This window comes from Panthera leo, chromosome E2, assembly GCF_018350215.1.
Source record: "Panthera leo isolate Ple1 chromosome E2, P.leo_Ple1_pat1.1, whole genome shotgun sequence".
Classification (NCBI taxonomy): domain Eukaryota; kingdom Metazoa; phylum Chordata; class Mammalia; order Carnivora; family Felidae; genus Panthera; species Panthera leo.
The window spans coordinates 13,342,520-13,363,279 of NC_056693.1; the positions used below are offsets into that span (position 1 = coordinate 13,342,520).

Consider the following 20,760-nt stretch of genomic DNA (forward strand, 5'->3'; position numbering starts at 1 on the left):
GGAGACCACCTCTTGAGAAGTTCATTCTCTCTCTTTAGTCCATGATAAGCTGCCCACCTTCTGCCCCATGACACTGGGCCACCATGTTCCTCTCCCAGGGCCTAGATCACCGCCCCTCAGGTATTCTTTTCCTATCTCTCCTCTTCCATTCTTTGATCACTGCCCTCCAGGACATCCAGGTACCCCGTCTCCCTGCCTTCTCTTGCCCAGGGTCTCTAGTGGTTGTCCTTTCAAGCCGAAGGGGGAAGGAGGGGTTGAGAAGAGCTCCTAGGTGGTGTGGTCACAGGACGGGGAGCCCAGGGAGGTGTGGCAGGGGGCGTTCCTAATCACCAGCCCTTCCCCCCAGTCTCTGCTTACTCATCCCCACCCCCCCACCCCCCCGCCCCCGCCAGGTCTCTATGGTCATTCTGCCGTGTACCACGAGGCCACTGACTCCCTCTACGTGTTTGGGGGTTTCCGCTTCCACGTGGAGCTGGCAGCCCCGTCCCCTGAGCTCTACTCCCTGCATTGTCCTGACCGCACCTGGAGCCTGCTGGCCCCTTCCCAGGGGGCAAAGGTCAGGAAAAGAGATGCACACAGCTGGGTGTAGGGGGGCAGGAAGGAGGGCCCTCCCTTTCCAGTCCCCTAGACAGGCCTGTGGCACCCCACGTCTCCCCTTCTCCCATCACTCAGTGGGAGGGAAGAATCCTAGACCAGGAGGTCAGAGGCCTGGGTTCTGCTCCAGCTCTGCCCCTCTCTTGGTGTAGCCCTGGCAGGTCCCTCTACTTCCCAGCCTCCCCATCCAAAAAATCTGGGACTGAGGCTACTTGAACCTCCTGCATTCAAGGCCAAAGGAGATAGCATGTGGGAGAAGGCGGACCCTGGATGTGCTGGTTAGAGACAACTGAGTGTTCCATCCGCAAACATATTTCCAAGCCCTTTTTGGGGCCTTAGCCTCACCCCCAGGGTGCCCCCAGCCCAGCTGGCAAGGTCACACAAGAAATGTGGGATTCATCTCAAGCAGCCAGTGCCAGGTTCCCGGGGAACAGGGCATGGGGGTTCGGGGAGTTCGGGGAAGGGAGATGGCCCTGGGGGTGCTCTGAAGAGTGAGGGAGGTTTCCTGGAGGAAGGAGCTGAGATTTGAAGGAGATTCGGGGTTGGGTGGGCTGCTGGGGGCTGAGGTATGGGATTCAGGGTGGCAGGTGGGCTGAGAGGGAGCGTGAAGAGCAGAGGAGTGTGGGCTCTGACCAGCCATCCTGCGGGTGTCATCCCAACAGCCACGCCCCCGGCTTTTCCATGCCGCAGCCCTGCTAGGGGACACCATGGTGGTCCTTGGGGGGCGCTCGGACCCTGATGAGTTCAGCAGTGACGTTCTACTCTACCAGGTCAACTGCAACGCCTGGCTCCTGCCCGACCTCACCCGTAAGTCCAGTGCTCTCCCTGGGAGGCCCGGGGACATCCTGGAGGGGTCCCGGCCCTGTCCTGGGAGCCTCGTCATCCAGGGTCACTTGGGCCCCTTCAGACCCACCGGCAAAGCCTCTTTCCCCTCCATCATCTAAACACCCATGGTGAGGCACCTGGGTGGCTCAATGGGTTAAGGGTCCAACTTTGGCTCAGGTCATGATGTCACAGTCCATGAGTTCGAGCTCCGCATTGTGCTGTCAGCACAGATCCTGGAACCTGCTTTGAATTGTGTCTCCCTCTCTCTCTGCCCCTCCTCTACTCGCACTTTGTCTCTCTCTGTCTCTCAAAAATAAACATTAAAAAAAATAATAATAATAATAAATAAATACCCATGGAGATGCCTACCTTTCTTTTCTTAGAAAGTTTGTATTTTCTATTATGATTATAAAAGTAATAATATTCATTTTATGTAATTAGTGAAATAAGAAGAAAAAGATCCCACAGAATCCCACTCTCTGGAGACGGTACTATTATATGTGGGTGCCTCTGCTGTTCAGAGGCTGGAAAGGGGCTAGTACCTTGCCTTTCTATTTCACTTACCATTTTTAAGTGGTATGTATGTAAGTGTATATAACTGTGTATGCTTCTGGGCCTTCCTCCCTTTTCTTTTTGCTTCTTTCTTTGACTCTCTGTCTCTAATTCCCTTTTACTCTTTTTTTTTACAAATTTATTTTCTTTTAATGTTTATTTATTTTTGAGAGAGAGACAGAGACAGAGCATGAGTGGGGCAGGGGCAGAGAGAGAAGGAGACAGAATCTGAAGCAGGCTCCAGGCTCTGAGCTGTCAGCACAGCCCGATGTGGGGCTCAAACTCATGAACTCGAACTCATGAACTTGAACTCGAACTCATGAGATCATGACCTGAGCTGAAGTCAGACGCTTAACTGACTGAACCATCCAGGCGCCCCATCTAATTCTCTGTGACTGCCTCTCTCTCTCTCTTTCTCTTTTGTTTTTTTTTTTTTTCTGGAGGATTTAAAAAACTTGAGGTGAAATTCACATAAGGAAATTAACCATCATAAAATTAACAATGCCGTGGTGTCTGGTACCTTCACGATGTTGTGCAACCACTGCCTCTGTCCGGTTCCAAAACCTTTGTCTCCATTCTCGTTCCATTCATTCTTTCTGTTTCCTTTTTCTGTTTGTCTCTCCTTCTCTCTCTCTCTCTCTTTTTTTTAAACGTTTATTTATTTTTGAGACAGAGAGAGACAGAGCATGAACAGGTGAGGGTCAGAGAGGGAGACACAGAATCTGAAACAGGCTCCAGGCTCTGAGCTGTCAGCACAGAGCCTGACGCGGGGCTCGAACTCATGGACCATGAGATCATGACCTGAGCCGAAGTCTGACGCTTAACCGACCAAGCCACCCAGGCGCCCCTGTCTCTCCCTCTCTTTTGTCTTGCTGTCTGTGTCCGATTCTCTTGCCCTGCCTGGCCTTATGTATCTTGTCTGTCTTTCCCGGTCCGTTTCTGCTCTCCTTAGCCTGTTGCCCTGTTCAGCGTCCCCCTCTGACTGGGATCTTTATGAGGCTCTCTTCTCTGATGATCTCTTTGAACATTCTGTCTTTCGCCAGGCCCAGCCTCTGTGGGGCCCCCGATGGAGGAGTCTGTGGCCCACGCCGTGGCGGCGGTAGGAGGCCGCCTGTACATCTCAGGTGGCTTCGGGGGAGTGGCCCTGGGCCGCCTGCTGGCCCTGACCCTGCCCCCTGACCCCTGCCGCCTGCTGCCCTCACCTGAAGCTTGTAACCAGTCTGGGGCCTGCACCTGGTGCCATGGGGCCTGCTTGTCCGGAGACCAGGCTCATAGGTAACCATGGTGACTGAACATCACACGGGGGGCTGGTACAGGTGCCCTCCAAAAGGGGTTCTGTGCCAGGCCAGGCTTGGGGGGAGGCCACAGAAGGGTACTGTCTGGTTGGGATATCAGCTCACATGGGAAAATGGGTGACTTCATCACAGGGTCGTGCTGGGGCACCCGCAAGTGAGAAGCCCTGCTTGGGGGCTGGGGTATCATCCACGAATGTTTCCTGGAGTAGCTGGGTCTGAACTGGCTCCTAAAGGACCAGTAGAGTTTGGACCAGCAGAGGTTCAGAAGTGGGGCTGTGCCTGGTGTATTTTAGAGCCCGTCTATGTTGGGGGGAAATGAGACTGGAAGTGTGGGTGGGGACATCTCAGAAAGTGCTTCCCGTGCCTGGCTGTGGCGCTGGGCTCCAGCCAGGTCCACGGATTCCTCATCTGTAGTTTGGACTCCAGACATCTCAGGAAGCTGAAAGGGCTGTCCTAGGTTCAGCACAAACTCTTTAGGCTCCGCAATTATCCTGAACTGGTATGGGACTACTAACGGGCTTGGCTTGGCTCATTAAATATGTCACCATGTTTACTACTGAATTATTAAAGGGTTTGATTTATGGGGTGTTTCCCAGACTCCACTAGGAGTGCTATGTGGCAGTGGGTACACCTACTGCTTTTCTAAAATCTGGAAAATTCTGAAATATGTGCACCTTCAGGGATTCTGGGTAAGGGATTATGAACCTCCCCTGTGGGTGATGGGGAGCCAGGGAAGGTTGAGCAGGGGAGGGCAGCAACAGGCCCGGGCACAAAGCCCTGGGACTATTGGGAAGGAGAGAGTGGTGAAGGAGGCTGTCGGTGGAGGCCCTGGAGGAGGCCAAGGAGGAGGAGGAGGCTGGGGTGAGAGGGAGAAGCCTGAGCTGGGCAAGGGGCTGCAGGGGTGGAGACAGGGGGACGCCTTGGTGACTGGAGGGGCAGGAGGGTATGGGGTATTGTCCAGTATCTCTGGCTGGGGTGATGGGGACGTGAGACTGTTGCCAAGTAGGATGGGAGAGGAGCAGGTTGGGAGGCCTGTGCTGAGACCAGTTTGGGGTGCACGTTGGGGGGCCTGCAGGATGATGTCTAGGAAGCACCAGGAAGTAGCAAGGGCAGGAGGAGGAGGGATGGGGTCTGGCTGGTGTGGTGAACCAGGCCTCATGTCTCCCCAGGCTGGGCTGTGGGGGCCCCCCGTGTTCCCCAATGCCTCGCTCTCCGGAGGAATGTCGACGTCTCCGGACCTGCAGTGAGTGCCTGGCCCGCCACCCCCGGACCCTGCAGCCTGGAGACGGAGAGGTGAATGGCGGGGGCGATGGGTTGGGAGCATCTCAGGAGCTTCAGCTGAGGTTGGGTGGGAAGAGCCAGGTTACGAGGGGTGCTGGGGGACCCTGAGGACCCCACGGAGCCCATGCTCCTCCACCAGGCATCTGCCCCCCGCTGTAAGTGGTGTACCAACTGCCCCGAGGGCGCCTGCATCGGGCGGAATGGGTCCTGCACCTCAGAGAATGACTGTCGGATCAACCAGCGGGAGGTCTTCTGGGCCGGGAACTGCTCAGAGGCTGTGTGTGGGGCCGCCGACTGTGAGCAGTGCACCCGGGAGGGCAAGTGCATGTGGACGAGGCAGTTCAAGAGGACAGGTGAGGCCCGCTCGGTCCCCTGGAGGAGCGTGTGGGGGCCTGGACCCCTGGGCCCAAGGAAGGGAGGGAGAGGGCAGGGGAGGGGAGGGGGGACCAGTTCTAATTCCTGTGCCGCTAACCCCAGGGGAGACCCGCCGCATCCTCTCGGTGCAGCCCACCTATGACTGGACCTGCTTCAGCCACTCTCTGCTGAATGTGTCCCCAATGCCGGTGGAGTCATCGCCCCCCCTACCCTGCCCCACTCCCTGTCACCTCCTGCCCAACTGCACCTCCTGCCTGGACTCCAAAGGTGCGGATGGGGGCTGGCAGCACTGTGTCTGGAGCAGCAGCCTCCAACAGGTACTGCACTGGCTGGGTGTCGGTGGGTGGGGGGTGGGGGGCTCTTTGCCCTGCACCTCCTCCTCTGTCCTGCTGCCTCCTCTGTTTCCCAGCTCTGGTTCTCCCGTGGCACTTTCCCTGTCCAGCTACTTTCTCTTCTCTCCTACCAGCATCTCTTTCTTCCCTCCTGGCCTTGCGAACCTCCCTGTCGTGTCTGCTTAGGCACTGCCACCCGACCTTCCGGACTACCCAGCTGGGTTCATGCTCCTCCCTGACCTTCCTGTGACTTCTGATTCCATCTGTCCTCTCCCTCCTAAACTTCTGCACTTCCTTCCTCCATCTCTCGCTCTCTGCTTTTGGAACTTCTGGTTGTAAGAAGCAGAAACACCCTAGAGCTGGTTTTATTATAATGAATTGGGGTAGAAAGTGCTGTTCCATCCTTCTCGGGCCGCAGGGTCTCCGCTCTTCTCTGGGTGCCTCTATCCCCTGGTTTCTCTTGGCTAGATCATCAACACACACGGCCTCAAATGGCAGCCCTTGGCCTTTAGTCTATGTGACTTTCTAATTCTCGAGATGACAGTTATCTCTGTGCTTATCGGTTAGCTCACATTCTCAAGGGGAGATTTCGACTCAGCTCATGAGTGAGATGTCCAGCCTTGGTCCAGTGAGACGTGGCCAGGGAGGGGCAGGAGCACACGATTCCAACACAGCAGTTCAGACCTACCCCTCATTTTGGCTGTGGGCTGGGGAGGTGATTCTTTGTGGGCGTGGTCTGGGCAGGCATTTAGTTGCCGGTGACAATCTGCCCCTTGAACGGCTCATGGCTCTCTCTTGGAGTCCACTCCAGAGATGCGTCTTTGGTCATCACAGTGGCAGACACAAGTCCTTCAAGCCCCAACCCCACCCCAGGGGGAAGACAAGAAAGATTCACCTCTGGCAGTCACATCCAGAAGCAGTGTCATTGGGCCAGAGTTCTGGGTCTCTTGTTCCCAGTGATGGCCGCCACTTATTCACCTTTATTTATTTATTTATTTATTTATTTATTTATTTATTTATTTAATTTTATTTTTGAGACAGAGAGAGACAGAGCATGAACGGGGGAGGGGCAGAGAGAGAGGGAGACACAGAATCAGAAACAGGCTCCAGGCTCTGAGCCATCAGCCCAGAGCCCGATGCGGGGCTCGAACTCACGGACTGTGAGATCGTGACCTGAGCTGAAGTCGGATGCTTAACCGACTGAGCCACCCAGGCGCCCCTCTTATTCACCTTTATTGTGGAACAGCCAACCCACATGTGACCACTCACCATCTCACAACCCATGAGTCTACATGAATCTTCAGTAAAATAGAACTGCTGACCACAGACCCACTGGGGTGTATTCTAACACCAGCAGCCCCTTCTCCAATTCTCCAGACACCAGCTGGGTGTCTAACACCTCAGTTCACTCCTGACACCGTCTACCTAGAGTTGGAGTCAGATCCTACAAAGTTAAAGAACTCAGTCCCACAAGCCTGCCGACCTCAGACCACCCATACTTCTGACCAGCCAGCTATAAATCAGGGGTTTTTCCACCCCCTCTGCAGGCTCAAAAATTTGCTAGAATGGCTCACAGAAGAAACAGTTACTTATGAATACCAGTTTACTTTACAGGCTACAACTCAGGGGCGCCTGGGTGGCTCAGTCAGTTAAGCGTCCGACTCTTCGTTTCGGCTCAGGTCATGATCTCACAGTTTGTGGGCTTGAGCCCCATGTCTGGCTCTTGGCTGACAGTAAGGAGCTTGCTTGGGATTCTCTGTCTCCCCCTCTCTCTCTGCCCTTCCCCCGCTCGCTCTCGATCTCTCTCTCTCTCTCTCAAAAAAATAGGTAAATAAACTTAAAAAAATGTTTCTAAGGCTACAACTCAGAGCCAAGTGGAAGAGACAAATACGGCAAGGTATGGGGTGGCCATGCAAAGCTTCCGTGCCCTCTCCGGGCACACAATGCTTGCAACAGGGGAGCTTTCCGAATCTCCTCTCTCTTGAGTTTTTACAGACTCCAACTCCACCCCCATCTCACTGGGGCTGGGGGGGAGGGGAGCGGGTTGCAAGCGCCCCTCCCACCTCTGGTCCTTCTGGTGACTCCCTCCATTTTTAGCATAAACTCAGGTGTGAAATCAGCTTCTTATGAATAACAAAAGACATTCCAGCATTCAGGAAGAACCGAGACACGGGGAGGATATATTCTTGTGTTACATCACAGCATCCCATAGGCAGGTTGTATAAATTAAATGGGAGAGTGTATTTTAGAACACAGGGCCATGCTTGCCGTTTGGTAAAAACTCTGTAACGCTTCAAGTTCTGCCCACTGGGAGGATTCCCAGCCTCCCCTATCTGGGACACACCCACAGGGCCACCACAGTAGGGTGGGTGTCCTCCTTGTGACCCTGCAGTGTGCGTCTCTAACACACGGAGGCCTCATCCCCAAGCCTGGGGGCTTTCTGGTGATACAAGCTTTTCCCTAGTATTGTTGAGAGTCTCATCATTTGTCTTTGTGGGAACCCCAGGGACCGGAAGGCAATGCCAGAGAGCCTGTTGCCAGGCACTTGCTGCTCCCCTGGCCCTTCTATGCTGCTCAGGGAGTGAGGAGGGGCTGGGTTGGAGGCGGGAGGAGGCTGTGGGGCGGGAGACTCCAGCACAGACTCCGGGCGTCGCCCGTAGATGCAAGAGCACTTCCGCCAGATCTTCGGATTTCTGTGAAATCTCCTAGCTCTAAAGTGTTGGCTTAGGCTTTTAAAAACCACCACTGCGCAGACCAGACATCACAGATGTACAGACCAGACCCGTAAGAGATGTGCAGACCAGAACCGTTACGATTTGGCTCAAGGGCAGCTGTCTGTGAACCATCGGGCATCGTTCCCTTGAATGACTTTGGCTTCAGAGCCTGGGACAAGCAAGAGGGCTCTCTTCCCTGGCTTCTCTTCATCACATTCTTTATCGAGCCCCTTCCTCGTGCCAGGCACTTTGCTAGGTTGTGGGCCTGTGTCAACATGAGCTAGAATCCTGCTCTCGGAACTTACATTCCTACGTCTCTTCCAGGAGTGCAGGATACGCAGTTTATGGTGTTGGGCAGCATTGCATATGGCCATTAGGGAGGTTACCGCAAAGAACGCTGGGCAGACTTGAGACTTGGTCTCCCCCTCCCACCCCCCAGATTGCCCCACCATCTGCCAAGGGGTGCACTACATTTAGATCTGGAAGCCTAGCTCTGGCAGTTCGGCAATGCTCAGCTCACTGCTGGCGGTAACCCTCAGAGCTCCGGCCACAGCAACCAGGGTGTCTATTTCAGGATTATATGGTTGCTAATTGCTGTCAGACAGCCCAGACTAATCTCTGCTGTCTTATACTTAAGGCCCGAGCAGTGGATAAAATACTCTTACACACCAAGAGTCTGACCCCTGCTGGGTGCCTCGTCTGGGTCCCAGGATGTGATAAGTGATGGCGTATGAACTCCTGTGCAGCCCCTGACCGCAGACTCAGCTTCCCAGCCTAGGGTGGGAGGACCCTCTTGCCCAGCAGCTGGGCCCACATTTTTCTAAGTGACCGTGGCTTGTAACTCCCTGCCTCCCGTCACTAGTTTCTATCTCCACTTGGGATTGTTGCCTTCCTTTGTAAGAAACAGCCGTGTCCACTAAGCTGGGTGGGTAGACTGCCGCGGCCAATCACACTAACACAGTGGTACCTCTTGGAGCCCAGGGTGGAAAATGCAGCCAAGGCCGTATTGGAGACGGAGCCTGGAAAGCTGCCCACCCTGGCTTTGGGTGTGTGGTCCTCATCAGTTCTTCCTTCTGCATCTGCTCTGTTTTCCTGCCCCTCTGGTCTCTTCATTTGCTGTGATTTGCTCATTCAAATGTCCCTGCCAGCCCCAGTCTCCAGAATCTTCTAGTTTCAAGGTTGCCCCTAGCCTGACTTCCCGTGTGGACTCCTAGTTGCAAATGCTTGACGGGAACAATGTGATGACCTCAGCTGGGTCCGCTTTGGTCCATCGACTGTGGCCAGAGAGGGGCGAGAGCTCTGAGGAAGGGGTGTAGTTGGGGAGAATACCCATGATGTGTTTGGTGCTCTTTCTCACCCCCCACCTCATTTCTCATTTCCCCTTTCCCCTCCCCCATACAGTGTCTGAGCCCCTCCTACCTGCCCCTGCGATGTATGGCCGGAGGCTGTGGGCGGCTGCTCCGGGGACCCGAGAGCTGCTCCCTGGGCTGTACTCAGGCGACCCAGTGCGCCCTGTGCCTGCGGCGCCCCCACTGTGGCTGGTGTGCCTGGGGGGGCCAAGATGGGGGTGGCCGCTGCCTGGAGGGTGGACTCAGCGGTCCCCGTGACGGTGAGATGGGTTAGGACGTGGGGTGAGGGGGACTGACCCTTGGCTGGGGGTCTGGCACAGAGAAAGTGGGGGGGCGCTGGAGGCTGTCTCAGAGGTGGGGATCAGGGACAGGTGGAGCGAGGGCCTGGGTGGCACCCAGGTGAAGCTCTGTATCCCCGGGCCAGGGCTGACATGCGGGCGACCTGGGGCCTCCTGGGCCTTCCTGTCCTGTCCCCCTGAAGACGAGTGTGCAAACGGACATCACGACTGCAATGAGACACAGAACTGCCATGACCGGCCACACGGTTACGAGTGCAGCTGCAAGGCGGGCTACACCATGGACAAGTGAGGGGGCGAGGGCGGTGGCCCAGGCACCTGTGGGGTGGGAGCAGCAGAGGGTGAGGCAGGAACCAGAGTGGGCGTGAGGTGGTGGGACTCATCCGGGATGCGGTGAAGGTGGGGGCTCAGTCGTGGAGGGGAGGGGTTGGTGAGTTAAATGGGGCACCCTGGGAAGAGGGTGGCAGGCTGGACCCCGGACGAGGACCATGGAACAGACCAGGCGTGAGCAACCGGTTGACGGCAGTGTAGTGGGTGTTGGGCTGGCGGGAGCCACGAAGCCCCCTGCTCCGCCCTGACCCTCTGCCCTCCACCCCTGCAGCGTGACTGGGCTGTGCCGCCCGGTGTGCGCCCAGGGCTGCGTGAATGGCTCGTGTGTGGAGCCCGACCACTGCCGCTGCCACTTCGGCTTTGTTGGCCGCAACTGCTCCACAGAGTGTCGCTGCAACCGCCACAGCGAATGCGCGGGTGTGGGCGCCCGTGACCATTGCCTGCTGTGCCGCAACCACACCAAGGTGGGCCTTCCGGGGTCTCAGACCCTCCCCCCAGGGACAGGGCCTTCTCTGCCTTCAGCTCTCGCTCAGGCATCTTGAGCCTCCTCCCAAGCCCTGATAAGCCGGGCCCAGGGAGGAGGAGGCCTAGCCCTAACCCAGGGAGGTGTGAGGAGATTCTGGGGACGCTGTCTGAATTTGTATCAGAGAGGGGCTACCCCAGCATCGTGGACAGAGTCAGTGCTGGACTGGCGAGGCTGGTCACGTGCAGGAGGACTTAGGATGGTGTAGAGAAAGGCTTTCTGAGCTCCCCACTGCGGGCTGGAGGGGCACGAACTCAGCCACCCTCCACCCCGTCACGGGAGGTGTGCAAGTGAAGGCAGGGGGCTAAGTCGCAGAAAGGCTGGGATTGCCCAAACCGAGTGCCTGAGCCCCTGCTGCACCCTCATGGTGCTCTCAGAGTGTCCCCCCCACCCCCCACTGATCACCAACTCTGACCACCCTGTCGCTGGTTTCCAGGGCAGCCACTGCGAGCAGTGCCTCCCTCTGTTCGTGGGCTCGGCTGTGGGGGGCGGGACCTGCCGGCCCTGCCACGCCTTCTGTCGTGGCAATAGCCACGTCTGCGTCTCCAGGAAGGAGCTCGAAATGGCCAGGAAGGAACCAGAGAAGTACTCGCTGGATCCAGAGGAGGTAAAAAGGCTGGAGTCCAGGGCTTCTGGGCCAGGTCTCGGGGAGGAGGGGGAATAGTCCAGGCCTTTTTGTGATCACTCTGTCTTTCTTTGGTCAGATTGAAAACTGGGTGACAGAGGGGCCTAGTGAAGACGAGGCTGTGTGTGTGAACTGCCAGAATAACAGTTATGGGGACAAATGCGAGAGCTGCCTGCACGGCTACTTCCTCCTGGATGGGAAGTGTACCAAGTGAGAAGAAGGGGGGCCTGGGACCCTTGCCCTGCTCACTAGGAATAGCTCTGGGAGCCAGACTCCCCTCCCCAGTTCTCTGCCCTCAATCAGAAGCGGACAATATCCTCAGGGAGGCCCCAGGCTGAGGCAGAGTTGGGGGCGATGAGCCAGACTCAGGCGGGAGACCCCCAGCCTCCGAGGCCAGTGTTGAGACGCAGGCCGTAGAGCACCACCCCGTGGAGACTGGCAGGCAGAGAGAGAGCTGCCGAGGGTGAGGCCTCAGGATAGCCTCCCATTCCAGCCCTTCCTTCTGAATGTTCAGCAGACTCTGGAGTCATTCCAACCTGGCTCCAAATCCTGGCCTTGCCACTTACTGGCTCTGTGGCCTTGGGCAAATGGCTTGACCATTTGTGAGCCCCAGTCTCCTCTTCTGGCCTGTTGCTCACATCGGAGCTCACATAGGCAGCATCCAGCCTGGATCCCGGTAGGTCAGGGGAGCCCCCTGACCCCTGTCTTCTCCCCCTTCCTCAGATGCCAGTGCAATGGCCATGCAGATACATGTAACGAGCAGGACGGGACGGGCTGCCCGTGTCAGAACAATACAGAGACGGGCACGTGCCAGGGTAGCTCGCCCAGTGACCGCCGAGACTGCTACAAGTACCAGGTGCGGCTGGAGAAGCGAGTTGCAGATAAGCCAAGGGCCCCGCGCCCTCAGAGGTCCAAGGGCCCCACACCCTCGGAGGTCCACTCACTCATTCAACACATATTTACTGAGCACCTGGCAGTTGGAATGAGTGTGCCAGGCAGTGTGTGAGGCATTAGGACGCAGCGGGGAACAAAACGGGCAAAAGGTTCTGTCCTCAGGAAATTTACTTTCCCGTTAAGGAGTCCAGCAACAAACAAATGAAGAAGTCGGATGCACAGTATGTTAGCAATGAGCAGTAAGGAGAAAGGAGGGCCAGTGTTTGGAGTGGGAATAGTAGATACGATGACCAAGGAAAGCCTTCCTGAGAAGGTGGCACTTGAGAAAAGACCTGATGGAAGTCAGGACAGGCAGATATGGGGATTGTGGGTGAGTAGAGAGTCAGCCAGGTAATAGATCACCCAGTGCAAAGGCCCTGAGGTAGGACGTACCTAACGTCCTACGGAAACAGCAAGGCTGGCAGGTGAGGCTGGCCCAACCCCGTGCTGTGCCTGTGGCTTCGGCAGTCCCATGAGCGAGCTCTGTTTACTGCCTGTGTAAGGAGAAAGGATCTCAAATTCAGCGAGGTCAAGTCATTAGTCTGAGGCCACACAGGCAGTGAGGAGGTAGAGCCAGGTTCAGCAGAGCTCTTCATCGCTGTGCCTCAGAGTTCCAGAGGCCTCCACATCAGGGTGCTGTGGTCATGGGGTGACACCAGGGACAGCAGTAGTAGAGTGTAGGGTCCTGGTGGCCTCCACACTGTGTCAGGGAGGTGTGGGGGCAGGGGGAGCAGTCACAAGGAAGCTGCTGGGGACTGAGAGAGCCTGGGGCAGTGACTGCTCACCAGTTGGTACTGAACATCAGTACTGCATGGAGGGTGGCCAGGCACTGAGCCAGCCCTGACTGCCACCCCCCCCCCCCCCACCGCTTGCCCGCAGTGTGCCAAGTGCCGGGAGTCCTTCCACGGGAGCCCGCTGGGTGGCCAGCAGTGTTACCGCCTCATTTCCGTGGAGCAGGAGTGCTGCCTGGACCCCACGTCCCAGACCAACTGCTTCCACGAACCCAAGCGCCGGGCTCTGGGCCCCGGCCGCACTGTCCTCTTTGGCGTGCAGCCCAAGTTTACCAACGTGGACATCCGCCTGACGCTGGATGTGACCTTCGGTGCTGTGGACCTCTATGTCTCCACCTCCTACGACACCTTCGTGGTCCGTGTGGCCCCTGACACAGGCGTCCACACCGTGCATATCCAGCCACCTCCACCCCCACCGCCTCCCCCACCCCCTGCCGACGGCGGACCCCGGGGGGCCGGGGATCCAGGAGGACCTGGGGCCGGGAGCGGGCCAGGTGCCCCGGCGGAGCCCAGGGTGCGGGAGGTGTGGCCACGGGGCCTGATCACCTACGTGACTGTGACAGAGCCGTCGGCTGTGCTCGTGGTTCGTGGTGTGCGGGACCGGCTGGTCATCACCTACCCGCACGAGCACCATGCCCTCAAGTCCAGCCGCTTTTACCTACTCCTGCTGGGCGTGGGGGACCCGAGCGGGCCCGGCGCCAATGGTTCAGCTGACTCGCAGGGCCTGCTCTTCTTCCGGCAGGACCAGGCCCACATCGACCTATTTGTCTTCTTCTCCGTCTTCTTCTCCTGCTTCTTTCTCTTCCTCTCACTCTGCGTGCTCCTCTGGAAGGCCAAGCAGGCCCTGGACCAGCGGCAGGAACAGCGCCGGCATCTGCAAGAGATGACCAAGATGGCCAGCCGCCCCTTTGCCAAGGTCACCGTCTGCTTCCCGCCTGACCCTGCCGCCCCGGCCCCTGCCTGGAAGCCGGCTGGGCTCCCACCACCCACCTTCCGCCGTTCGGAACCCTTCTTGGCACCCCTGCTGCTGACGGGGGCCGGGGGGCCCTGGGGACCTGTGGGAGGAGGCTGCTGCCCGCCCGCCGTCCCGGCCACCACTGCCGGCCTGCGAGCCGGGCCCATCACCCTTGAACCCACTGAAGATGGCATGGCCGGTGTGGCCACTCTGCTGCTCCAGCTGCCTGGAGGACCCCAAGCACCCAACGGCGCCTGCCTAGGGTCGGCCCTCGTCACGCTGCGGCACAGGCTGCACGAATACTGTGGGGGTGGTGGGGGTGCTGGGGGCAGTGGGCACGGGGCTGGCGCAGGCCGGAAGGGACTGTTGAGCCAGGACAATCTCACCAGCATGTCCCTCTGACCCACGGTGTGGTCCTCAGCCACAGCGACTGAGTACCCTGATAACGCCACCCTGGATTCAGGGCTCCTCCACTTGGCGGCCCCTGGACACTGTGTCCTCAGAGATCTCTGGCTCCCTTTCCCCGGGGCTCCCCAGACAGGGCATTTGACGTTCTGCATTCAACAATTATTTATTGAATACTTACTGTATGCCAGGCACTGTTGAAGTCACCGGGCAAAGCAGGAACTGAGACAGACGAGTTCCCTGATCTCGTGGGACTTAGGTTCCAGTGGAGGGAGACAATCAGTGTGCACCAGTGCCTGTGCACACACACGCGCGCGCGCGCACACACACACACACACAGGCGAGGAAGGTCATTTCCGGGAGGGAGAAGTGCCATGAGGGATCAACAGGATGTGGCTGTGAGGGACTTCGAGGTAGAGTCTGTTGGGCATTCCGAGAAGCCAGGCCTAAAGCCTGAGAAGGAACTGGCCGTGGGGAAAGCTTCAGAAAGTGGGTCTCAGGCAGAGGGAGCCGTAAGGACAAGGCCCTGAGGTGGGGACCCGCTTGCTTCATTGGAAGGATCAGAAAGGGCCAGCATGACCCAGACCGCGTGTGAAGAGATGAGTTGGGAGACAGCAATGGGATCACCCAGGGCTGTGTGGGTCCCAGATAGGATGTTGAATTTTATTCTCGGGGAAAGCCAAGGGACAGTTTCATAAGGATCTGAGGTACGTATTCGAGAGGTCACTCAGCTGTGGTGTGGAGGATGGTTCGGAGGGGGCAAGAGAGGCGACCAGGGACAAGAGACGATGATTACGATGAGGGCAGTGGTGGGGGCGGGGGTCAGGGACAGGTGCAGGATGTGTGTGGGAGGAGGTAACGATGGCGTGGATGTTGGGATCAGGGAGGGGGGAGTCCAGGATGACTCCAACTTTGTGGCCTGAACTGTGGGCGGATACTGGGGTGGTTTATCATCATGGGCAGCCTGGGTCTTGTGGGGAAAACCAGGAGTCCAGTCTGAGACTCTTAAGATGCTCTCTTTAGGCATCTCTCCAGTCAGGTCCAGCCAGGGAAACAGACTGCTGTACTTTAGCGGAAGGAACTGAGCGGAGGGGATTGGCTGTGTTGTTGAGGGACGCAGGCGATCAGAGGTGGGACAGTGAGGCAGTCCAGGGGCCAGCTGTCACCTGTAGGCTGGACAGACAAAGCCAAAGCTCAGATGGTGTAATTGATGCTAGGACCAGGGCCACCCGGCTCAGCAGGAATCCAAGGAGACAAAGCCTCAGATGCTGCCCCAGGGCGCTGGGCGTTGGAGATGGAAATGGTGGAGTCCTCTGCGCATCTCTCTTCCCAGACAGTGCTGCCTTGAAGACTTGTGGGTTCCCTCTAGGGGCCGCTCTCCCACTCAGCCACCACCTTGGACTTCTGAGCTCCTCTCCCCCTTAAGGACTTCGCACCCCCATCCTAGTCATCTTGAACTTGGGACTCCTTTTGCAAGACTCCATCCCCCAGCTGTACTTTGGGGCCTTAAGGAGCTGGGCCCCGTCTCCTCTCCTCTGCTGGGGGCCTTAGTCTAAGAGGCCATGTGTGCTGTCAGGGGCCGTCTGAAAGGGAGGAGTGGTTGAAGCAGCAAATAAAGAGTGTAGGGAAGGTGGGTGTCTGAGCACCGTCTGCCTGCAGGAGATGGGGTGTCTTGCTTCTCTGAACAGCATCCAAATGTGGATAAATCGAGTCAGTGCCCTTACCTTGGCCCCCCTCCGAACTGTATAGCTTGGGCCTGGCTCCTCCCTGCCCCTCCTGAGCAGGGGTGAGATGGGACCACTATAGAAGCCCTCGTTCCCCAGAAGGGACAGACCTAGAGGAGCTGAGGGCACCGAGACCGTTGGCCCTTCCTCGGATCCCTGTCGCAAGAAGACCCCAGTTCGTCTCCGGAGGGAAAACATTGCCTTGGTCCCAGGCTTGGGTTTTATTCTGGCCTCTGACATAAGAGTGAGGCAGCACGGAGACCAAAATGCCCTAATGTGATGAGTTTGAGTTTTCTCTAATCCCAGAAGGCTCCAAGGCCCAAACTGGAAGCAGCACAGGAGGCTTCATCTTCCAGGCCCCAGGGCAAGCAAGAGCAGTGGTGAAGAAGGTGCAAGTGTGCCCTCGGTCGGCCTCGAGCAGTGAGCAGCGAGCAGCAGCGTGGGAGTCTGGCCGAGAGTGGTAAACAACGTGTTTTCCTCTTCAGCCTGCCCGTGGGCACACGCCTGAGGCTTCATCTGATGTGAGCCCAAGACACGATAGTGAGGTGGACTTAGGGGGAGTGGGGCCGGGGGAGGTGGGTGGGGTTGGGTCTTCACTGTGGTCCATGAAAATCCTAGTATTTTCGGATTTATGGGCAGTTTAAGGGATTTTCAAGGATTATTCTGCCCACACATGAGTTTTGCCTTTGTGAGCCATTGGTAGTGCCTAACCTCCGAGACGTGACTGTGAACTTGTATTTACTGAGTACCGGCGCTAGACAGTTTGCTTGCCACGTTACAGCCCAGCAACCCTATGCAGTAGGTAGCCGTGTGATCCCCGTTTGCAGGGGAGAAAACAGAAGTTCATAGATGTCATTGAGCCATTGAATGAATTTGAACCCCGGCCATGTGACTCTCAAATCCACATGCCTGACCACCAGACCCTCTAGCCTCCTGAGGAGGGAACCCCCAGGAATAAGGGGTGGGGGGAGGAGGAGGAGACAAGGGAGAAAGCACAAGGGAGATCATGCGGGTTCTTAGCCCACCTAGCTGAGAGCTGTCCCAGCACAGAGCAGGCACTAGAGGCAGGTGTTCAAAATGGCGGGTTTCTGCTGGGGATAAGGCACAATTTCCCACCCGGGATGCTAACCAGAAGCAGGACATGCTGCCTAAGGGAGTCCAAGGCCAGGAGAGCGTTCACCCTGCATGACCAGGAAGGAGCTAAGACTCGTCTGCATTATGATCAGATCTTTGGTAAGGTCTCTTCCCCACCACCACCCTGTGACTGTGCCTTCCTGAGCAGAGCGTTTGCACTGTGACTGGCCCCTTGCTCTGCTACACAGAGCCAGCCTCTCCAACTCCTGTCCATACCTTGCAGATGCCCCTATACAAATGCCCCATAGCATGAGGCACGTGTTCCTCCTCCCTCCACGTTAGCTCCTCAGCTGGCACCTCGCCCTGGTATCCATGTACCTGAATGCAAGAGGCTCAGGGAGTGTGAGAGAAAGACTGGGTGTGGGAGGTCTGGATTCTAGTCTGTGTATGGCCATCAATGCCCTAGGGACTTCAGAAAAAGGGGAGAAATTTCACCAAGGGCCAACAACACTCCAGGTAGTGTGCTGGGTGCTTAGCCTGAGTCCTTTAGTCTTCCTGATACCGATGCTGGGAGGGACAGGTTTATTCCCCCATTTTGCAGATTTGGAAACTAAGCCCCTTGCCTGAGAACTCAGGGCAGATTAACAGGGGAGCCCAGATTCTGATGCAAGCCTGTCTGACTCTCCATTGCCCCCCACCGTTACCTCTAAAATCATGTCCCTTTTCTGCATCAGTGTCTCCCACCTGTGATCACTCACTATCTCCACCCACAAGGGGCTCCATGCAGTTCTAGGTGCTAGGGACACAGCAGTGAACAGGGTCCCTGCCCTCATGGAACTGACAAACCAGCAGGGAGCCAGAAAATAAATATGTAAATGATGTGGTATATTGAAATATGACCAGAAAAACAAGGCGGTGAAGGAGAAGAGGGGTTGGTCCTTGCTATGTAATATAAGGTAGAAGGGAAGGCCTTGCTCCTAAGATGACATGTGAACAGACGGGAAGGAATGAGCCATAGGGACATCTGAGGGAAGAGAATTCCAAGTTGAGGCAACAGCTAGTGCAAAGGTCCTGAGGTGGGAGCACGACTAGCATTTTAGAGAACCAACCAAGAGACTCACGCGGGTAGGAGCGGGTGGGAATAAGGAGGAGACAAGGTCAAGGAAAAGCCGGAGGCAGATTGTGCAGGTCCTCGGGCCACGGTGAGGACTCTGGCTTTAGCTCTGTGCAGGAGGAGCCGTGAGAAGGTTCTGAACACAGGAGGCATGTGACCTAACTCAGGTGTTCGCAGACGGAGCCAGAGCTGAGCCCCTGGAAGGCTGGGGTTTGCTGTTTCCTGAGAGGAGGAGACTGGGAGGAGGAGGTCGGGGGCAGGGAATCCGGAGTTAGGTTTTAACTTGTCGATGCCCATTAGATATTCCAAGCAAAGATGTCACTTGGTGGTTGGATACATGAATGGAAAGAGAAAGAGTAACAGCAAAGAATATAAGTGATATATTAATACCAGGATAGTATAATATTATTATACATAATGATACTATTAACAAGTTTATTAAGCTCACTCTGGTCTTTCCATCTGTTCCATCACTTGCTCTCACAGTAGCCACATGACATACTAGGGATTGTCCTTAGAGGAGGAAACAGGCTCAGAGAGGTTTATTAATTCACTAAGACAACACGGCTAGTAACCCGGCACGACACTAACACTAATAACATGGCAAGAGTCAAGATCGGATCCTAGGTCTGCCCAATTTTGAGACCAGATTTTCTAATCTGCTAGTTGCTTTCGTGTAAAGAGAACTAGATGATCTTTAAAGATTATTCAGCTCTAGAGAGCCCGAAACCGGACAGTTCTGTGCTTTGGAGACAAAGCCCCCCCACCCCCTGCTCTTCCCCCACCCCGGAACTCCCATATCTGTTATGTTAGAATTGTATATAGGCCAAGAATCCATACGTATTGACTTGAAGGGGGGTGGGTCTCCCAATTTTTTCCTTTGGGCGTGTAACCTCTACCAAGGCAGCTTTTTCTGGTTTTGCTTATTTGAAGGATCCGCACACAACTTCAGTTGGACAGCTGAAGGAGTTAGTGGTTTCACTTTGTTAATGACCCACTCGTTTAGAGGGGTAAGACTTGCCAAGGTCACACGCAGCAGGTGGGGTGGGGGGCAAGGATCTGACTCTGGAACTCCTCCTTCCACACCTAGGCATCTTCCCTGTGTCCCCACACCCCTCACCAAACCTCCTCCACCCAGATTCCTTCCCTGGGACACAAATAATGTAGGCGGAGTTGGTTTTCAGGTTTTTATTGTGGGTGTATTTCTGGTAGCGGGATAGGGCGGAGGGGTTAGAGGAGGCCCAGCGCGACAGGTGGAAAAGGAGGAGGGATGGGGGGCTTCCTTACTCCCGGATCTTCAATTCCCGCGCCATCTGACAGAGGGCGCAGGGCAAACAAAAGGTGAGGGCCGCCCAGTCGTGCCCGACAGAGCCCTAGAGGGTGGGAGAGAGAGGTTAGGGGCCCCGCCAGGGTCCCAGGAGGCCCGTCCCCCAGACCCCTGCTCCGCGCCCCCCCTCCCCCGCCCGCGCGCACCTGGATGTGGTAGCGCTCCCGCATGCCGGTGCGCAGGGAGTGCAGGCCTCCGGGCAGGTAGGGCGCGCAGCAGCACTCCCCGAAGTCGTCCGAGATGCGGCAGGCGAGGCACAGAGGGGCGAAAGTGCCGCACAGACCTGGGGCGGGCGCGGGGCAGTCAGAGCGGGACCCACCGGGCGCCCCGGCCCCCTCCGCCTCGGGGAGAGGCGAGGCTGATGGTCCGCGGCGCCAAATCCGCCAAATCGAGGGTCCCAGAGGGGATCCGGGGACCCAGCGGGAGTGGTTTAGAGGTTGGGAGATAGGGTTTGGAGAGGGAGCTGGGGCCGCAACAAGGAAAGTTGAGGGTGCAAGGGGTTGAGGGTCCGAGGGGAAGCTGGAAGGTGTGAGGTTAGGATCCTAGGGAGTGTCGGAGGTGGGAGTTAGGGGTGAGGTTTAGAGTGTGGGAATTCGGGGTCCAAGGAAGGGAGCCGGAGTGGGTTAGTAGGGCCTGGGAAGGGGTTGGAGGTGACCTTCCCCCTCTCCTGGAGGGAGCTGCAGGCACTCACAGACAGGCATGTCGTTGCAGCAGTCTGTGAGTCCGGTGTGCCAGTCACTGAGCTGGGTCTGGTAGCAGCTGCTGGCACACTGGGGCTGGCTGGTCACTGGGTAGGACATGGCTGCGAAGGAAGGTGGTGGGCCGGAGTGAGCGGGAGGCTGCCAGCCTCTCCCCACATCCCTGCCCCCGGAGCCCCTTCCTCTGCCGGGCAGTGTGGGCGGGGCCACCAGGCCGCCCGCGGAGGGGACACCACTGCACCTCCCCCGTCCTCTCTGCTACATTTGGGCACTGACACCCCAGTTTGTCCCCGTTGCCACTGCCTCCTGCACATCTGGTTGAGCTGTGGGTGGGGAACTCATGCACGTCTGGGGAAGGGTGGGTGCCACATCTGGGTGGGGCTGAGAAGTGGTGTTGCCTCCTCCACGTCTGGGCCTGGGGTGCTGGGTTCCTGCATTTCCAGGGGCCTCTGGGGTGCGATCAGGCGCCGTCTGTCTTCGAAGCCAGGGTGCCCAGGGGAGGGAAGCTGCCGGGTTCTGGGACTGGAAGGGTTGCTGGTTCATCCAGTGATCCCACCTTTGCCTTTCACGTTGTCGTGCATCTCAAACTGCATCTTGCCGGCCCTGGGAAGGTGGCGTTGGGGGCGGCAGAGGTAGCGGCGGTGACAG

General features: G+C 57.1%; 2 protein-coding genes across 2 annotated transcripts in view; one reads left to right on the forward strand and one right to left on the reverse strand.

Moving 5' to 3' along the window:
- Positions 1–16,436, forward strand: part of MEGF8 (multiple EGF like domains 8) — a 41,427-nt gene extending 24,991 nt beyond the window's left edge. The window contains exons 29-41 of the mRNA XM_042920427.1: positions 393–556; positions 1,257–1,401; positions 3,015–3,246; positions 4,436–4,559; positions 4,687–4,900; positions 5,025–5,239; positions 9,370–9,577; positions 9,742–9,901; positions 10,215–10,407; positions 10,903–11,073; positions 11,171–11,301; positions 11,815–11,947; positions 12,904–16,436. Of these exons, the coding sequence (XP_042776361.1) occupies positions 393–556; positions 1,257–1,401; positions 3,015–3,246; positions 4,436–4,559; positions 4,687–4,900; positions 5,025–5,239; positions 9,370–9,577; positions 9,742–9,901; positions 10,215–10,407; positions 10,903–11,073; positions 11,171–11,301; positions 11,815–11,947; positions 12,904–14,172 (3,359 nt within the window). The 3' untranslated portion in view covers positions 14,173–16,436. The remainder of the gene's footprint in view (positions 1–392; positions 557–1,256; positions 1,402–3,014; positions 3,247–4,435; positions 4,560–4,686; positions 4,901–5,024; positions 5,240–9,369; positions 9,578–9,741; positions 9,902–10,214; positions 10,408–10,902; positions 11,074–11,170; positions 11,302–11,814; positions 11,948–12,903) is intronic.
- A 2,837-nt stretch (positions 16,437–19,273) lies between these two features.
- CNFN (cornifelin) lies at positions 19,274–20,748 on the reverse strand. The gene is made up of 4 exons (XM_042917644.1): positions 20,669–20,748; positions 20,106–20,216; positions 19,561–19,697; positions 19,274–19,460 (listed from the first exon to the last, which is right to left on the reverse strand). The coding sequence occupies exons 1-4, from the start codon at positions 20,703–20,705 to the stop codon at positions 19,371–19,373; spliced, it is 375 nt and encodes a 124-aa protein (XP_042773578.1). The 5' UTR covers positions 20,706–20,748; the 3' UTR covers positions 19,274–19,370.
- Between the last annotated feature and the right edge of the window lie 12 nt (positions 20,749–20,760).

What these genes read in the sequence shown, in the direction of transcription:
- CNFN (XM_042917644.1), bottom strand. Translation starts at nt 20,705, where the DNA reads ATGCAGTTTGAGATGCACGACAACGTGAAAGGCAAAG. An exon ending in CGACAACGTGAAAGGCAAAG is followed by an intron (nt 20,217 to 20,668) that starts GTGGGATCACTG and finishes CTTCCTTCGCAG; the next exon opens with CCATGTCCTACCCAGTGACC. An exon ending in GGGAGCGCTACCACATCCAG is followed by an intron (nt 19,461 to 19,560) that starts GTGCGCGCGGGC and finishes CCCACCCTCTAG; the next exon opens with GGCTCTGTCGGGCACGACTG.